A 19,318-nucleotide genomic window follows, 5' to 3' on the forward strand; every position below is an offset into this window, starting at 1 on the left:
ATTTTTATTTTATATATTATAAAAATCAACACCCCAACCATAAACAGAACCGCATTTTATTTATTTTTTTGGTTGACAAGAACAGAACCACATTTTAAAAGAAACAATCGCTTATTAAACTCATATGATGGTCCATCCCCAACAGCAAAGGAACCCCATCTCACTATAGAAAATGTAATATAAAAATAAACAAGCAAGAATTGAACAAGTGTACCAAGTAGCTCGTAGCACCAAGTGGTATTTCTCTTTGAATGTTGGAAGAAGTAGTCCGAAACTCGGTGGCGATAGGATGAATTGTATAGCATGTCCACAATGAAGTGAGAAGGAGAAGGTAAACTCCAGCCATGAGTGATATGACTGTTGGAAATCAATCAATATAAAACCAAAATAACAGAATAATAAAAACCAACGAATATATTTTATATAGATATAATTGAATCAATACAACAATAATATAGATTGTAGAATACTGACTTGAATTGTAGATAGAGTCTTGCAGATTTGCAGTGTCCTTTAGCATATTTCTCCTCTACCCTTGTGCTTGTAGTTCGATAGAGTCATTCCACCGGATTAAACTATCTTAAATCTAAGCCTAAGCACGGTGGCTTAATTTCGTAATGGTATGAATTCTCTCGAAGTGTAAAATGAGAATGATAATGCAGTTCAAAAATCTCTTTCTGGTTTGATCGTATTGTCATTATATAGAGGTCTGACACCTCTTCATCCAACAGTTATGTTAACTGTTTTAATTAATTCGAATTTCAGATTTTGGTTTTATCTGAAAAAACTGAATTTTCAATTAATAAAAATAAATTATTAATTAAATCAACAGAGCCCAAGGCCCAAGGCCCATCTTTTGACAATTAATTATATATATATTTATTACACAAATATATATATAATCCAAGCTCAAACCATGTTGAGGCTCAAGTTTGCCTCCACTAGGCCCATACTTTATTTAGTAATTCTAATGTGTTGGTGCTTATAAACTATGGAAGAAAACTACTCTCTTCCAATGTGGGACTACATGCAAGTGTATTTTCCTATACAAACTCTAACAATGACTTTCCATGCAGAAGAAAAATATGTGCAAGAGATGTAGCAAACGCTTGAACTCTGTGGCACCGGCAGCAGGCTTTTGTTTTATTTCCTTCCGGCTCACAGCCTGAAAGAAGTTAAGAGCAAGGCCAGTGACCGACCGTGGTAGTTTATACACTTGGTGATATGAGGCTAGACATACATTGCTACAGTCAGATGGAGTGAGCCCAAAATTCAACTTCCAGCGCTCAAGTCAAGTTTCGTTCTTCATGAAAGTTGTTCATCTCTATGTCTACTGCAACATATCCAAATTTGGGTTTATTCGGACAAATTTTGAATCCTAAGAGCTGAAAATACCAGATGCACAACGGCAGTTAAAAGCTTATATCAGCAATTCGGGCCTAATTCCAATGCTCTAATGAATTTTCTTTCTTCTTGAAAGTTTTTCATTAGAATGTCTACTGAAACATATCCAAAATTGGGATCATTTGGATAAATGTGGAATCCTCACGACATCAAACATCAGAAGCATACCAGCAACAGCGAAAGCTGATAACAGTGGCAATTCGGGCCTAATTATGGCCCAATTCGGGCCAGCTTCCAGTCCTCAAATGAATATTTGTTCTTCATGAAAGTTGTTCATTTGGATGTCTACTACAATATATCCGAATTTGGCGTCATTTTCACAAGTATTGAATATTCAGAATACTAATCATGATCTCTGTTCGTGAGAGCAGTGTATGACAACCAGTCAGTTGCAACCATGCTAAATCAGATTTTCCATTGTTCAAATGGAATTAAGTTCTTCATGAATGTTGTTCCTACTTATGTGGAGAACAACATATCCGAAATTTGCAGCAATTGGATCAATCTAGCATTCCCAGTTCATTATTCATCAAGGCATGTTCGGAGGAGAAACTCAGTGGCTGCAAATCAAGTTTCACTTTATCAATGGAGGGACTTCATCACAAGTGAGTTGATTCAAAGAAGAATAAAATGATGATGTGGTAGATGGAAACAATTTAATATTCCATGTGAAGAATATTAAAACAAAGCCAAAGTTCAACACGTGAAAAGTCTACACAAAGGTTGAAAGAAATAAAATAATATTCAAGTGGGCTTAAAGAATGAATAAAGAAAGGAGTAGAGATAGTGGTTATTATCTCCATTTCTTTTTATCTTTTAGCCAGCTACTTTTGGCTGTCACTAACCAATCAATGACAAATGAACTAATACTTTGGATTTCTTTAAGTCTAATAGTGATAGGTTCTGTCAAATCACATCAAAGCCTCTTAGCAACTTTTTTGGGTTAACTTATATTTTCAACAACCCACTCACCAAAACCAATGGCAAGTGGGTACTTCAAATTAACTGCTGGTCCACTCAACGACCTCCATTCTCTACAAATTGAAGGAGAAATCATCAGCAAAGGACACACAACTCAACCAACAAAAAACCAGACTCAACGTCTATAAACCCAGCTTAAAAGCTTAAACAACCTTCCTTTTTCATTCTTTGAATTTCCCAGTTGACAACTCTGATGAATTTTCTTTATCTTGCTCTGCCAACTCTTGCTATGATATTTCCTTGTACAAGATTGAATAGAGAAATCTTCAATCTTCATTTTAATTTTATGTACCAGGTTTGAAGAGAGAAATCTTCAGGCTGTGTTGTTTATGTACTTCAGGTTTCAAGTTTTTTGAATAGATAAATATTCCGATAAACTTCTGTCATTTCCATTGTTGTTCAATTTCAGCTTATGTCAGTTACCATTTTCGCACTAGATGAATATTGACGTCCTCTTAATTGAGGCATAGAAAAGAACCTTGTACTGGGTCAGTTCCCCACCCAATCCACAATAATTGATTAAAGTCAATATCGGTGCGCATTTTCTAGTCTTATCATTTTCAGTATGTTGGAGTTTTTCACTGCCAACAGTGGCACGCCTTCGCAATCGCAACAAACAAACACCATGGCCAAACGCCAATGTGAATGGCTGGCTGGTCCTTTTCGGGGTAAACACAAGTAATGCCAGATCATGCTGAAGGGTTGCAATCGTCCAAGCACTTGTTAATACTGGATCAGAATTGTAGTTATCTTGCTTCATATAGACAATGACCTGTGGAAAAGAGTATTTCTGCAAGCTCATCTTCTTCGTATTCAATCTTTTCAGTGTAGCATTGACGAACCACTTGATCCAAACCATAGATAGCATCGATGTCCTCTTCCAAGCATTTTGTAGTGTGGTATTCTTTGGCATCTTCATGAGTATCTTCTGTAGTGTGGATAAGTTACCTGAAACTTCTTTCTCGACTCACTAATTTCACTAAAGCTTCCTCCCCTTTTCGTCAGGTCAACCACTAATCTCAGCTGAGCTTCTTTGCAGGCAATTGAATTAGTATTATTATTACCTTATCTTCAGTTTATGATTATATTTCGGGCTTCTTAGATCTAGGTTCAAAACGATTAACTGTTATTGGGTTTAGTCCACACGTTTTTAGTTTTAGATGTAGATCCTTTGACATTTATTACTTTTTTGTGGTGTCAATTTTACCCTTAGAGGTAAATGAGGAAAATATATTGAAAATCTAAATTTAATCCATTATTTCTTTGTAAATGAATTTCAGAATTTAAATTTTGAATTTTTTTCTTGATAATATTCCTAATATATGGATAAAATATAATTTAATCAATGAAAAGTAAAGACCCACATAATATACCAATTGATTATACAAGCACCCACATGAAATTATGTACTTGACATCTAGGTAAAATAGTGTTATTATTAGCAACGAAAAAAATTTAGTGACAAATCGTGTTACCTATGAGTTAGGAACATAAATTAGAAGACTACCTATAAATCAGATATAAAAATAGACAAATAAAATTGTATGTTACCTACAAAAAATAGCTAATTATTATAACATAAATAACTATTACCCGATTCAAGTCATAAAGGGGAAACATTGGAACTAAAAATGATTCTTAAAAAAAAAAAAATTACATTAGAAAATATTTTAAAAGGAAAATGTAATCCTATGTGTTACAAAAATCAAAGGACTTTGATCAAAGTTATTAAATCCGAGGATTAAACCTAATTCCTCAATGAAAATTTAAATCTATATCAACTTTTCTATTATATTTCCTTCTAGTACATAGCTCAACTCTAAATATATAAATAATAAATCCCCACGTGTTTATTTGAAAGACTGATCTACCCTCAAATTTTATAATAATATCGCTCACTCGGTTGTATAAATCGGTGACATAAAACGCACCGTTTACCTGTACGTACGTGTCCTTTTACTGTGAAATGCAAGTGACACGATGAGGCTGTTTTCGCAAAGCTTTCTTCTTTGGTTTCATTTGGGAAGTTGAGCTCTGTGTGAGAGATGGAGGGAATAGTAGAAGGGGACGGATCGGGTGCGAGCAGATACACGCTGAGACCAACGAGGCTAAGCAACGAGGACATACTGTTCTGTATAGATGTTGGCCCAGAGTCTATGGTGGAGCACAAAGTAGCGATGAGCCCAAATCGGCGACCTTCAACCCGCCTGGACTCGATCAAGCAAGCCATACTTGTCTTCATCAACGCCAAGCTCACCATCAACCCGGAGAACCGATTTGCCTTTGCCAGTCTCGGAAAGTCCGCGTCTTGGGTAGGTTCTCTCTGTTTTTCTCTCTTTATTGCTTGGTTTCTGTTTGGTTTCCGAGAAAATGTGCGATCAAGGGCAGATAAATTTATGCGTCTTATGCGTCTTTGAGGAACTGAACTCCTGGAAACCATGAATATGGCTCTGGATGATAGTTTTGAGGTTTTTTTTTTTTTTTTTTTTGGTGATATATAAGCTTTATGGGTGGAGTAAATATCACATTTTCAGGAAATGTAAGCAATTTTATGACATGAATTTGGTTTCTGGATCAATGAAGGAAAATTAGTTTAAATCACTATTTTCAAGTAGCCAAATATACAGAGACTCACCAGGTCAAAAACGTTGTTTTGCCTTTGATTAAGCATTGGTCACTTTTACTGAATGTGGCTGAAAAATCAATTCCCTTACTAACTGTTGAGGAGATTTCGTATCATAATCAAAGTTACAAAGTGTACTTTCTTAGAATCATCCACATATCTTGATCATTTTTGGTCCTAGACTTTACATTATGGACTGCAGTTGTTCACATCAATTGTTGTAGGGTTGTGTTAAATGCCCCATTAGTAATCATTTTTGGTCCTAGACTTTACATTATGGACTGCAGTTGTTCACATCAATTGTTGTAGGGTTGTGTTAAATGCCCCATTAGTAATAAATGTTTATGCAGTGAAACCAAACCTTCTGCAGGTTTTGTTCAAAACAGTCAATTTATCCTTTGTGTCTGTTTGTTTGATTTATGTTTCTGTAATTGCTTTTTAACCTTTTGTTTTTTCGTTTTTATGAAGCTTCGGAAAGAGTTTAGCAGTGAAGTCGAGTCTGCTTTTGCTGCATTTCGAGTACTCTCAGCTACTTCATCTTCTAGTAATGCAGATCTTACCAGTCTATTTCGAGCAGCTGCTCATGAAGCTAAAAAATCTCGTGCTCAAAACAGACTTTTAAGGGTGGTAAGCAGTGGTTGGCCTCACCTTTCTTGCTATTGCATTGGTTAATTATTATATTCATGCAATTCTGATATTCCATTTTGTCCCTTCTGCGATGTTGAAATTTCTTTTGTTGATAGCTAAAGCCTGACGTGCATGCCCTTAGATTCTTATTTACTGTAGATCATCTATAAGACCACATCATCAATGGTCTGTGAACCAGAAACTCTTCACTCTGGATGTAGTTTACCTTCACGACAAGCCTGGACCTGACAACTGCCCTCAAGATGTCTACAATTCACTTCTGGATGCCGTGGAACATGTTAGCGAATATGAGGGCTACACCTTGGAGACCGGTCAGCTTTTAGCTCGAATTCTCTTCCGTTACATGTGTATGCTGCTATCCCACCCTCAGCAGCGTTGCCCACAAGACCAGCTGGACATACCTAAGCCTCTTGGGAAAAAGTTGCCGGCAGCAGACTCAATGACTACTGATGATAGTATAACTGTATCCGGCAAATCAGAAGTTCAGAACATTAGAAATTAATTTTACTGAGGTCATTTTGCTTCTAATTTGTAAGTCTCATATGTGTGTAGTTTTACTGATGTTGATGTGAACCTCTTGTTGCGTGAGAATGAGTAGCCGATTTGATCTTGATCCTATCTCTGTACAAATTGTGAATCTTTTATCATGGCATTTTGAATGGACTGTTAGTTATGAACCCCAATGTGTTGAAAATTTGGATCTGCCCGTTGGGTCCCACTCTAACAACACCGATCTGTCACTTTACCACCCGCCCAATCCGGTGTGGGGTTTTATCACAAAAGGCCTCGGTATTAGTTAGAGTGTGGTAATTCTATTTAAACCCATTTGTTTTCTTTCACTCCACCGATGTGGGATTCCAACACTCCCCCTCACGTGTAATCACACGTGAAGATCCACACATCGGCAATTGAAACTCAGAGGTCGGCTCTCGTTGGGCCCACTTGTTTTCAATGGAACTCAGCGGCTCTTAGCTTCATTGGCATTTTCAAGTTTTTATTATTTTTTTATGACAAGCGTCGTTAGCTTGTACGGGCCTTGGCTCTGATACCATGTTGAAAATTTGGATCTGCCGTTGGGTCCCACTCTAACAACACTGATCCCTACTTTATCCGTCAGGTGTGTGGATTTTAGATTAGTTAGAGTGTGGTAATTCTATTTAAACCCATTTGTTTTCTTTCACTCCACCGATGTGGGATTCCAACACAATGTTTATTTTAACCCATCTGTCAAAGGTTTTTAATGACATTCAAGATCACGTTGTAAAATATAGCAAAAGCAAGAAGTTTTTAGTACTAGTTTGTATGTATCACCGTTAATATGAAGAGGGAAGAAGGCATATGATGGCTGACGGCGCAGCTTGCATATTAGATGTCAAAAGTTTCTGGGACAGATTGTTAAGTATTTATAAACTTTGCCAAAGCTCAAATTCTCCCATAAGCAGCCTCAAATGAGGAAGTTGTAAGTTGAATTTTGGTACATAAATCTACTACGGATGTGGTGGTGGTGGGTGTGGCCGCGACATCGCTTCTTCAAGTGGTGGTGGTAGTGTTAGTTTAGGCTCATGGGTTGCTTTAGGGTTTCAGTTATGTTTGGTATGTGGGCTTTGTTTGGGGTTATGGTTAATTATGGTGATGTGGACTAGTAGTTTTAGTGCGGCTTTTATCCGCTTTAGTTTTATTTTTAATATTTTAGTTTGTTGGCCTCTTAGAATTAGTATTTTAGATATCATGTTGATGTCTTTAATTGTACTTTGACGTTTATCGAATGAAGTTTATCTTTGGTGAAGAAAAAAACCCCTACTCTAATAAGGGGAGAGAGATTCGAACTTGGGTACAATGGGACAGACTCACTGCTCTGGCCAACTGGCATAACCCACATCTGCCCATATGGAATTTACTTGATGCTCGTGACAAATGTGAGTGACATAAGCTAAAGACGCAAAGAGGCAAAAGACTAGAGATCAGCCAATTGCAATAAACATATTTCATATTTGCCTTCCCATTCACAATGCAGAGTCTCCACTTTACTTATTTAATTACGACTACTTGGTCATTTATTTAGTTAAATGTATCTTACTCATATCCTTACCAAACTTTTTTTTTCTTTTTTTCACACATGTACGTTACTTGTGATCCATTAAGTATTAGTCATATAGTTTATTAGCATATGGAATGGGGCGACATGAGAGTCAAAGACTAGATCAAGTTGCAATAAACATATCCCAAAATACATAAGTCGCGGTTTATATATATATAAGCATCAATTGAGGGATTTCTTAAATAATTTTATTTGATGGACATGCTTGGAGAGCTCACTCTATATTGTATTTCAATGATCTGAATAGTCTATTTTTTATCTATGACCTCAAAGATTAGGTCTGAAAAAAAAAAAAAACAAAAGCAAAAACAAAACAAAACAAAACAAAACAACAAGAAACTAGAATCCAAAACCATTTAACAACTCAATTGAATGTTTTCATTTTAGTATATATTTAGTGTTCGCCTATTTTGTTGGTCAAAACAACATCAGGTCTATCTTCTGGTTTGTATCCAGGTTTTTTATCAAACTCTCTTACAATTTCAGGCCACTTGATATTGCAGGTAAAAGTTATAAATAAATCAGGATGTCCATACTGCCTGCAAATTGCCATAGCATCTTGATAATTATTAACCATATATCTAGCACTTCCAGTATAGGAGCTAGGCAATATGACTCTTTGGCCTATGTTATTGGCATCATTATCACCCTTTGAAATTGCATCATAAATGCCTTTATAAACCTCACTTCTCAAATTTTTTTGATTTTTCCTAATGTAATCCAATCGATCTTCTTCAAGTGTTGCATAAGCGTCCACTAAAAATTGTTGGAACAACCTTCCGCCTTTTAATAGTGTGTCCAATTGAGGCGCTCTCTCTTGAATCTGATAAGTTATAAAGGCTCTCATAGGAATTCTTCCTCTTTTAGATTCACGACCTTTATAACCATTGTTCCATTTTAAATCAGGTGTGTACCCATCTTCACCATAAGGAAAAAGAATAGGATATTGTAAAGACATGAATTTCGGATTTAATTTTGTGATGCGTTTTAACCCTCCATCTTTAAACTCTATAACAATATCTCTATTTGAATCAAAAAGCCCTATATCTCCCACAATCAAACCACCAATTTCATCACATGTTGGTTGTTCATATTGTTTATTACCATTTGGCTGCCTACCCAACAATGTGATTTTCAAAGGAGTGAACAAACCTTGTTCAAATTTATCTCTGACTGTTCTAAAAAGTTTAACCAGTTCATTTGATTCATCAAACATTTTAATCAAACCCTGCACAATGTTTTGATCAAGCTTTTCATTCTTTCGGTTACAATTAACTGCGAAGGCGATTCATTACCTCATTATGGGTGTCATATATGTAAAGCTGGGCAAATTTTGGACATTCACCCTCAGGAGGCAGCAAAGAGCCCATTAAATGATGAACTTGACCACTAATTTTAAAAATGTAAGGGCTTGATCCATTGTTAATTGACTGATCAACTTTGGCTCCCATTGAAGTAAATGCAAACATAGAATTATATACCCGAATGTTCTCTCTGAACAACACACTTTTTTGGCCTTGATTTGGATCAAGTAAACTTTCTAAAAATAGAGGAGTTGGTTTTGGAATTGGAAGTTTGATCCTTCCTTGTTGGCAACAAAGAGTGAAAAGAGGCTCATTGTTTTTCGATTTTTGTTTAATGGATTCTTTTAACCAAAAAAATGCACCACAATGAATGCACTTATAATTCATCTCTCCCAAATCCACATATCCTTCAATAGTTCCTATAGAAAAAAGAAATGTGGAATGAAGAGAATAGAAGACGAAACGGAGGTTATCAGCAATAGAACAATACGGTTTGAATTTAGGTGAAAAAATTCAAGTAAAAAAGAGAACCTACTTTGCTTGTTTCTCTGAAAGAAGGCCTGACCGCCACTGATTTGATCAGAATGGGCAAATTCAATCTCATACGCAGTTGTTTGAACTGCGTTGGATATTGCCATACAATATATTTTCAACGCATTGTTGTCTTTTGTTCTGGGCTTCTGGAATTTTTTTATGGCTGGTCATAGAATTTTTTTCGTGTTGATGATTATTTTCATTGTTTGTGTGACAAACATTTTGGGTAGGAAATTCTATACCAGCTGAAGTGCTAGCACCAGAGTCTTGTTGTATGGCCAAACCTTGTTGGCTAAATCTAAGGCTCTCAGATAGCACATGAGTTTGACCATTGTTTTTATAATTTGGGCTACAAAATTTTTTCGCTTGATGGCCATGCTTATGATCAGCACAACAAACATTTTCATCAGAGATTTCTGTACCATTTAAAATGGCGAAACTATGAGCTTCGCGCATGATCGAATTTCGTTTGCTATTTCTAGTCCTTTTGTGCATCGTGCACAAAAATTTAAAAACCCAAGCAATAGACTGAAAACAGGAAAGGAAATAAAACATGCATAAATAAACTTTCAAATTATCAATTACACTTAAATTATAATTAAGCAAAGCAAATGCACAGTGATATTGACAGAACCACAAAAATAAGAATTTTTAAATGTCATAATATTTGATAATCAATAAGCTACAACCACTATGCATAGTCTTTTAAAAAATGAATGAAATACTAACCTGTAGTCAGAGAAGCTATCAAGCACTTTCAAAAACAGCAACACAAAAGTAGGATTACAACAGCTATCTAAAATACGAAGACAGAAAAACAAAATTAGATCAAATCAACACAGAACAACAAAAAATCTGAATATTGAACAAATTAAAACATGAAAATATGATGATGTGAAGTGAAAACTGGTTTTTTTTCAAATTGCTTAAGAGGAGAAACACATCTTAATTGGTTGAAAAGTAACCGATACCACAAAGAGAAAACTGAATAAACACATCACAACTTGTTTCAAAATCCATATGCATGCAAGGCAATGTAGAGCAATGTTAAATGTTCAGTAAAAAACAAATTTCATAAAACAAAACATCGACCAAACCCTATATAATTAGTTAAGCCAATATGATTAATTCATTTTTGTAAATTAGTTTAATGAGCCAAAGACATTCTAGATTTTGGACAACCTGGTGATCCCTAATTAGAGCATTAGAGCCACATGTGCTACATCTTTGATAGTATTTTGATATGTATGGCCACCTTTTTAACAAAAATTCCATCCTCATTGCTAAAAATTGGTGATCTTTTCCAAGTTTAAAGTTATTTCCACCATGAATTTAAAAAATTATTTTTATTAAAAAAAGTTCTTTCACTAACTGTATTGGAATGGAAATGTTACACTGTGTACTTAAAAACAGTTAGATGCGGCATTTGAAATAAAGAGTATACAATTATTGATTATAATATCATGTTTTTTAATAATGTGTTGTTTAATTTGAATAACTTTGATGCATAATAATGAAGCATCATCTAGCTGATTTGCATGGGTTCCTACTAAAACGTTAATGCATATATTATGTGATCTACAGGGGATGCTTTGATATTAAACTTGTATACCAATAATTCATTATTAAGAAATTAAAATATATATATATATATATATATATGGCTTAATGATCAACACAAATGGAGAATTGATGCCATTGGCTAAGACAAAACGGAAAACAATTAATTTCTGCTAATTTATTATAACCAAGAAACTCACCTCTTGCTTAACAGAACCAAAAGCAAGACCCTAACAACTTGATTTGAACCAGGAAAATACCACCTACAAAACATCAAAAGAAGACATGGTTAAGAAAGAAAAAGGAGAAAAAGGATGAGAAAACTGAAAAAAGAAGAAGCGCTTCTTCATATATCTATCTAAAGCGAAAACATCAAATGCATCTAAAGCCAAAACATCAGTTTAAATGTGTGACCATCGCAAAGCAAATTTGGAAAAAAGGCATTAGGCACAAAAGTAGTTTTCATATTTTTGATTGATTGAAAACAAATGCTCAGTTACACTCAAATCATTCATATTGATAAGTTCTTTCGTAAATACTCCATATTGATAAGTTCTTTCGTAAATAAGGATTTTCTTGACATGACTGTTCTTCTCAAATAAGCACTCAAGCTTGGTTGATGGCAGAGGAGTCAGCTAAGAAGATTATAAACAAACAAACAACTCTAATATCTCTAACATAAAATTATCAAATCAATATATAAATACTAATGTCAAGCCTAGTTAAACCGATATACACAGTTAGCACATTCGACTCAAAACTGATAATCAATCAAGCCCACCAAGTCAAGAAATCAAGTGAAATGTTTACTGAGAACCTTAGGGGAAAAACATTCAAAAGGGCCAAAAAAAAAAAAAAGGCAGAGGAAGCATTTTATGCTCCACTTACAGAACTTTTTGGGTGGCAAGATAATGAATTTTCTAAGCTAAATGTAACATAATATTTATCCAATTTCGTGCACTCAACATAGCATCTTATTCCCAATGCATATAAGTTGATTATATATCAATTCCTGAGTTGGCAACAAAACAAAATCACTCAACATAGCATCTCAGGGATTATATACCTCAGGGATTATATGTCAATTTCTAATGTATATAAGTTGATTATATATCAATTCAGGGATTATATATCAACATAGCACTCAACATAGCATCTCATTGCTACATTATTGATTCTACTGGAGGCAATTCTTTTGAACATAAATCAAACACAACAAAACAATAATTGTAAAAATTAAAAATTAACAAACTATCACTATATCAATCGAAGGGAGTATTCTGAGTTCCCTTGATTAATTAGTGGCTCTGTTTTATGTGGGGTTCAAAATAGAAAAATAAGCATAGGAAGCTGGATATTATTTACTTTGGCTTGCTTATGAAGTATACGATTTAGTATGCGGTCCCGGCCATTTTTGAGGTGAGAAAACAAATGGACCAACCAATCATTCTTTAAAAAACCCAACAGGTGATATGTTGATTCTTTTGTCCCTGTTTTCCTTATCTATCAGTTTCTTGATTACTTCAACCACATAATTACATAGCCTCAAAATACAACCAACCAACCAACTTTAAGCAAAAACTTAAATTTCAGGATTCTAACAATGTAACTACAAAAGAATTCTAACATTACAAATCACAAAGCATGAAACTTAAATTGAATCCATACAACCAAAAACCAATATGAAATGCACAGTGAAATCCAAGTACAAAGGAAAACATGATTAGACATTCATGAAACACAGAACTGAAATCAGAGCGTTACCTAAGAAAGAAAGAAAAAAAAGGAAGTGCAGGGTTTCTTGCAAGTCATGTTCATCATGTTCATGCTTTTCAAAATCATAAACTAAAGTGAAACAATATGTGGATGCCATAAAAACAAATGCAATTTAGGTAAGCGAAAACTGAGATGGAGAGAAAAGGAAATTTATTAATTTGTTTTGCTTTGCTAACAATATCCAGAAGACACACAACTAAATTAATAAAATTTCATATGGCAGTTCAACTATTTTGAGCTTAAATATTCAAGGAGAATAAGCACGTAAAATAACAATGGAAAAAAAAAACTCGAGGAACATGCCACTGATTTGTGACATGAATATAAGAAAGAATCAACATCTTCATAAAGACAGTTAGAAATCCAAAATGGTTGAAACTGCAAAACAAAGATATAGTTCTTTTTCTTCAAAAATCCCAACTTCAGTGGTATAAAAATAAAAAATTTACTGCACCCTTAATCTTCGTATCAGAACAATCAATTGACAGGCATGATTAGAAAAAAGGGAAATGCCAAGCCAACAAAAATTGCAAACACAGCTGTATGAATAAACACATGGCTGGCACATCAGCACTTTGAAAGAGGCTATTGCATCTTAACTTTTCCCACTCGAATATTCAATCGGTATTTGAAAAGGCAAGTCCCCAATTTTTAGATGATCATTAAATAGATTGAAAAGAATACTTCTAGCCATCAAAATTCTGCATCCTTAACCGAATAATTGACTATAACTTGTCATCCTCACTTATATTACAATATACCAGAAGCAATGTCAGTAATAATTGAACCAACTGTAGTCAATGTTTTCCCTAAGAACAAATCATTAGCAACGCATTCAATGAGTGAAATATGAGACCCTCATAGTGTAGCCAGAACTGGCTGCAGAGAGATTGTGAAATCAAAGCACTTCAGCAGGTAATACAACAAATTTTACAGCTTGCTATACAATTGCAATACTATATCAAGAGAATGTGGTTCCACCCTTTTATAATAAAGGGCTGTATTGCTATACAATTGCAATACTATATCAAGAGAATGTGGTTCCACCCTTTTATAATCAAGGGCTGTATATGCTATAGAAAGCTAGTCTGTCTGAGCTGTATGTGAAAATGACATAACATGATTTTCAGTAATTGACAGTAATCAAGAACCTTATGCATCTTCAAGGTCAAAGAGAGACTCCAAAAAGGGAATGCAAGATAAGTACAAACAGGAAAAAAAAAAAAATTCAGCCACACAGGACATCAATTACCAGATTGATGAGCAGCATATTGATTACTCCAGTTCTTTTTCCTTAGATCTTCCTCCCTGTAAAAACAAACCAAACTCAATTTCTGATTTCCTTCTCAATTTTCGATATGGAAAATGAATAAACCAACCTAGAAAACCAAAAGAATGTTAAAACCAACCTTTTTTTTCGAAACCTAGAAATCCCTTTGAGCTAAACCCGTGCGATGAGAAGAAGGATGAAGCGCAGCTGGAAAGATGGCTGAACAAACGAAGCAGATGAGATAAGATGAATTAGCAAGGGTAGAGAAATCTGAGAATAAGCTATGCATGCTTACCTTGAAAGTACCCATGTCTGAGAATTAGAGAAAGAGATTGAAACAGAGAGAGAGCTGGAGTTCGATATGAAGAAGAAGACCAATGCACACCACTCCTATAAAAATCGAAGCCTCCAGATAATCTCCAACAGTAAACCGACCTCTTCCATCATTGCCCCGCAACCAGGCCAACCAACCTGGTTAGAAACGAACTCAGCATCAGATAGAACGAAGGCTCCAAGTCGTTACAATCGAAGGAGAGGGGGCAAAACGGGGAAGAGCAGAAACTAATTAATCAAGGGCAAACCGTGATTTCACTGTGCTGATGAGAAAAATGAGTTTGCAAAACAGTAAAAAGAGAGGGCATTTCCGTCATTTCACTGTGCTTAGGAACAGTGTTTAGTTGCATTGCGCTTTAGTATATATATAATTTAGTGTTCGCCTATTTTGTTGGTCAAAACAACATGTCTGTTTTCAATTTTCTTATTTTTTGAAAGGAATTCCTAGACACCACAATGTATCCCTCAAATAAGCCCTCAATAGGAGAGGACTGTATACACAAATGAAGTATAGTGGCATTTTTATGTCACTATGATATACAAATACACATAATATACATATACGGGTCTGCAAAGGCACTGTACATCAACAATAGTGTATAATACTTGTTTGAAGGCAATCACTGATCAAGCGGATCAGTTGTAAGTCCAAAACCAAAAGGAAAGAGGGGATCATAATGTCTATCACCAACATTCATAGGGAGTTGATCTACTGTCTTGAACCAAGTCCTAGGCAGCTTCCCACTGAATCCATAATCACCAAACAAAACATCGCTAATTCCTTGGCCTTCGGTTCCAGGAAGCCATGCAGCCACAAGAGCATCGATCGACGAAAGGTAGGGCTCAATCACAACAGGACGGCCAGAGACAACGATAACAACACACTTGACTACGCCGCACACATTGGTGATAATGCTCGGACCTGGTTCTGGAATTGTCAAATTTAAACTATCTCCCCTTGTCTCTGCGTAAGGGACCTCACCAACAGCAACAACCGCGTAATCGAAGTTGCTTGCCTTGACAAAATTAGGATCAGGATTTATGCTGAAGACAATGTCCGTGGTCTCGTTAACTGCACTAGCAATGGCACCGAGTATAGTGGTTCCTGCAGGTACAATGGACATTAATGGATGCACATCAGGATGTAGAAGTTAATTAAGTATGAGATGGATTTTGATTTAGGTGGGATTAAATTAAGCAAAGAAATTAAGGACAACATATATGAAGCAGATACCAACCAGCAGTGTAGTTGTTGCCACTAACTCCTTGCCAAGTGAGACTCCAGCCTCCACATTGATAGCCCAAGTTGTTGGCATGAGTTCCAGCAACTAGGATCCTGGAGGCCTTTTTTGGGAGTGGGAGGACTGGTGTATCTGAATTTTCTCCATTCTTCAGAAGCACAAGTGACTTCCTCACTGCTTCCCTCGCCAAATCTCTGTGAGCCTGCATTATTTTATGTAATACGGATATTAGTTTTCATGAGTTGATGGTGATCAAATATATATATACGTTACTTATTTTCAGTACACAGAGATTAAAACCTGGCTTCCAAGCTGGTCAACGAAGCTCTGATCAGCCAAGGGTTCTCAAAAAGACCCATCATGAATTTGACTCTCAGAATTCTCCTAACTGCATCATCAATACGGCTCATGGGGATACGTTTGTTGTTGACGTGGTCGGTCACTATACCAATGAACTCGGTATAGTTGTATGGAACCATGACCTGAACAAGACCAGGAAGCAGTTTCAATACCAACTTTCATATTTACCATCGACCTGTCATACAGAAGATAGCAACTAACCATGTCAATGCCAGCTTGAATACCAGCAAGAACTGAGTTTGGGTAATCCGAATGGAGTGGATAGGAAATTTTGTCAATACCCTGCCAGTCAGAGATGACAAAGCCCTGAAATTTGAACAAAAATAGCATGAGATTTAGTACTGCTAATTTTTATGTCCAAATATCCTTTTAAATTGTTAGAACTATATAGAATTTAATTAGTGTGTCATATTGTACCTTGAACTTAAGGGTATCCTTTAGAAATCTAGTGACGAGCTCGTGGTTAGCGTGCATCTTCTTTCCATTCCAACTGGAGTAGGACACCATGATAGTGGACACACCCTTGATGATAGAATGGTAGTAAGCAGGCATGTGAATGCTCATTAATCCATGCATATCAATCAGAGTGTTGTTTTCATTGATGCCCTTGATGGTGCCTCCGTCTCCCACAAAGTGTTTTGCGCAGGCTACCACCTTATCCCTGTCACAAAGGAAAAGTTGCATGTAAAACGAAAATGGTACCACAACACAGATAAAATGATTTTTGCTGAGCATAATAATATTTTTTCAGCATACTTTCCACCAACATAAGGAACTCCCTTCCTCGAACCAGCTGGAATATCGCCTTGCAGCCCAAGTATGATATCAGTCATCTGTTTTACGATTTCAGGATCCTCGCTATAACTCTCGTAGCACCTTCCCCATCTTGGATCTCTGCAGACCTATTTGTTGTACATTAAGGTGATATAAATTAAGTTTTTATCTATTAATAATAGAAAAAGAAAAGTGGCAACTTGTCAAAACTGTTTTTTTCTTTTCTTTTGGGAAACGTCAAAACTGTTAAATGAATGGACCTGAAGCATACCGCAATGCATGGTGCAAATGCATAGGTAATACCAGTAGCTCTAAGTTCAAGAGCAGTTGCAGCACCAATCTTCTTCACAAGTTCTGAATCCCTGCAAGATGCAAACATCAGATTCAAACATTAGGTTTGTCAAAAACTACTATCTTTAGCTTTCTCAAAAACTGCTATCATTACTTGTCATATTTTTTGTTCTTTTTCTGTATCTTTAAGAGAATCACTTACCTGGTAGCACCAAGTCCAACATTATGTGGGAAAATTGTGGCCTTATAAACATTATTGTGGCCATGAACCGCATCAATGCCATAAATCATAGGGATTCCAAGCCGGCTTGACAGCGAACCATTTTGAAAATCATTGACCATGTTGATCCAATCCTGTGGATTAGCTTTCAGTCGCGGCACACTTCCTCCACCACTCAATAAGCTGCCTATTGAGTAGTCCCTCATGATCTCAGCCGTCACGTTCTGACGGTCTAGCTGTGTCATCTGGCCAATCTTTTCGGCTAGTGTCATTCGGTCCATAAGGTCCTTTATTCGAATATTTATGGGCTTGTTAGGGTCCTTGTATGCCATGTATTCTGCTTCTACTTTTGTGATCATAGCTTCCCAGCAGCATAGGCACAAAAGTCCCACTAAGAGGACTGATGAACTTGTCCTTGGCATCATTGGAATATATATTCAAACCTGTAGGCCAAAAAAGGAAAATTTTTATTTAAGAAAAACAGAAGAAAGAGAATATTAAAAAGAAAAGACATAGTTGAGAATTTCTAGATATTAGAAAATCCAGACACTTCCATTCCATGCAGTCACTGAGATGCATGGAAATATCCATGGAAATCTAAAATATAAGGATGAATGTAAAAATATCCAACAAATCAATATTCATAGGATGCACAGACCTTTTAACACAGAACTTGACTCTGAGCAAAATAAGAATGTCTGCAGACTGGTAATAAGGTGTATATTTATACGAATGTAGGAAGGACCAATACGTATAAATACTCATGCTACGGATTATTTGGATAGAACTTGAGATTTTTGGATAGGAATTAAAACTAAATACTGTTTATATTGTTAGTACAAATTTTTCTTACAGTAGTATATCTTACCAGATTAATGGCTTCAATGATTTTGGTTGAAGAAGATATGTCCAGGTTAGTTTGAACCTACTTTATTTGGAAGTCATGTTGCCGAGAACAATCATTGTGTATATCCTAGAAGCTGACTTTTCTGTTTCAATTTTGACTTGTTCCAAGCAGTGTGTTAATGGAATGATCTAATGAGTTCATGACAAACATTGCCGTGACAAGACTCACTTTAGTCAGAAACAATCACGAATAGACGGAATATCAGAGTCCAAAATTATGTAAGAGCAAACATGAAATTTAAACTTGATGGCTTATGTGGTTGTTTGATATCTTACAAAGTTTTACACTTCACGCCATATGTTAAATTGAAACTTTATTATATTACAATATAAACAAAAATGTCTTTTGATGACACAGTTTTGATTAGGGTTCGTTATCGGGCCAGACCAAGGTTTCAAAGGACTTGACTCTGGTCTGTCCATTGAGCCGAGATGGGCCACCATGGGCCTAAATGGGCCGGGCTCTTTTTAAAAAAAAACTCTTTTAAATCTTTCTGTTACACATTTTTTTGTCAAAAGTGATGGATAAAGAGACTTCTCTTAAACAATAGTACAGATTACTACATAACTTAAGAAAACAAAAATATAATAGCCACACTTTTTTACTAAAAATGAATCTTATGAAAATATGTTACTTCTATCCCAAAATAGGATTGACATCGTAAGAACTAAAGCAATCTGTGCCATTAGAATTAATAGAATCAAAATAAGCTTTCAATTATTTTATTTTTTTTGAACCATTAAACTTGAACTTGACAAAAGAGGGGCACCAAAAGATATTGCTTGTTTGTTATAAAATTTTAGACAACATTGAAAAAATTAACTTAATTTATAACATGTGTAAACAAAATAAGAAGTTTATTAGTTTATCATACATTTTACATTATTTTGATTAAGTATAAAATGAGGTTAAATCTTAAAAAAAATAAGGATATATGTAAGCGAGACTTGGGCAGGCTTACGCTAGGCCGAGCCAAGGTTTCAAATCCTAAGCC

General features: G+C 35.5%; 2 protein-coding genes, 1 long non-coding RNA gene and 1 pseudogene across 3 annotated transcripts; 1 reads left to right on the top strand and 3 right to left on the bottom strand.

Annotated features, from left to right (window-relative positions):
* Positions 1-4,353: 4,353 nt before the first annotated feature.
* Positions 4,354-6,274, top strand: LOC103329952 (uncharacterized). Its single transcript, XM_008232486.2, has 3 exons — positions 4,354-4,697; positions 5,477-5,635; positions 5,778-6,274. The coding sequence occupies exons 1-3, from the start codon at positions 4,431-4,433 to the stop codon at positions 6,156-6,158; spliced, it is 807 nt and encodes a 268-aa protein (XP_008230708.2). The 5' UTR covers positions 4,354-4,430; the 3' UTR covers positions 6,159-6,274.
* A 1,874-nt stretch (positions 6,275-8,148) lies between these two features.
* LOC148914349 (uncharacterized) lies at positions 8,149-10,048 on the bottom strand. Its single transcript, XM_089043699.1, is given in 4 exon segments — positions 8,149-9,034; positions 9,036-9,477; positions 9,594-9,677; positions 9,835-10,048. Coding segments are annotated over 4 exon segments (1,626 nt in total).
* A 186-nt stretch (positions 10,049-10,234) lies between these two features.
* On the bottom strand, positions 10,235-14,896 carry LOC148914350 (uncharacterized). The gene is made up of 5 exons (XR_016123092.1): positions 14,494-14,896; positions 14,338-14,417; positions 14,181-14,236; positions 11,353-11,415; positions 10,235-10,388 (listed from the first exon to the last, which is right to left on the bottom strand). It is a non-coding gene; the product is annotated as an uncharacterized LOC148914350 (long non-coding RNA).
* Positions 14,897-15,151: 255 nt separating this feature from the next.
* Positions 15,152-17,839, bottom strand: LOC103330075 (uncharacterized; annotated as a pseudogene).
* Between the last annotated feature and the right edge of the window lie 1,479 nt (positions 17,840-19,318).

The sequence above is a fragment of the Prunus mume genome, unplaced genomic scaffold (genome assembly GCF_029339155.1).
Source record: "Prunus mume cultivar Tortuosa unplaced genomic scaffold, ASM2933915v1 scaffold18, whole genome shotgun sequence".
Taxonomy (NCBI): domain Eukaryota; kingdom Viridiplantae; phylum Streptophyta; class Magnoliopsida; order Rosales; family Rosaceae; genus Prunus; species Prunus mume.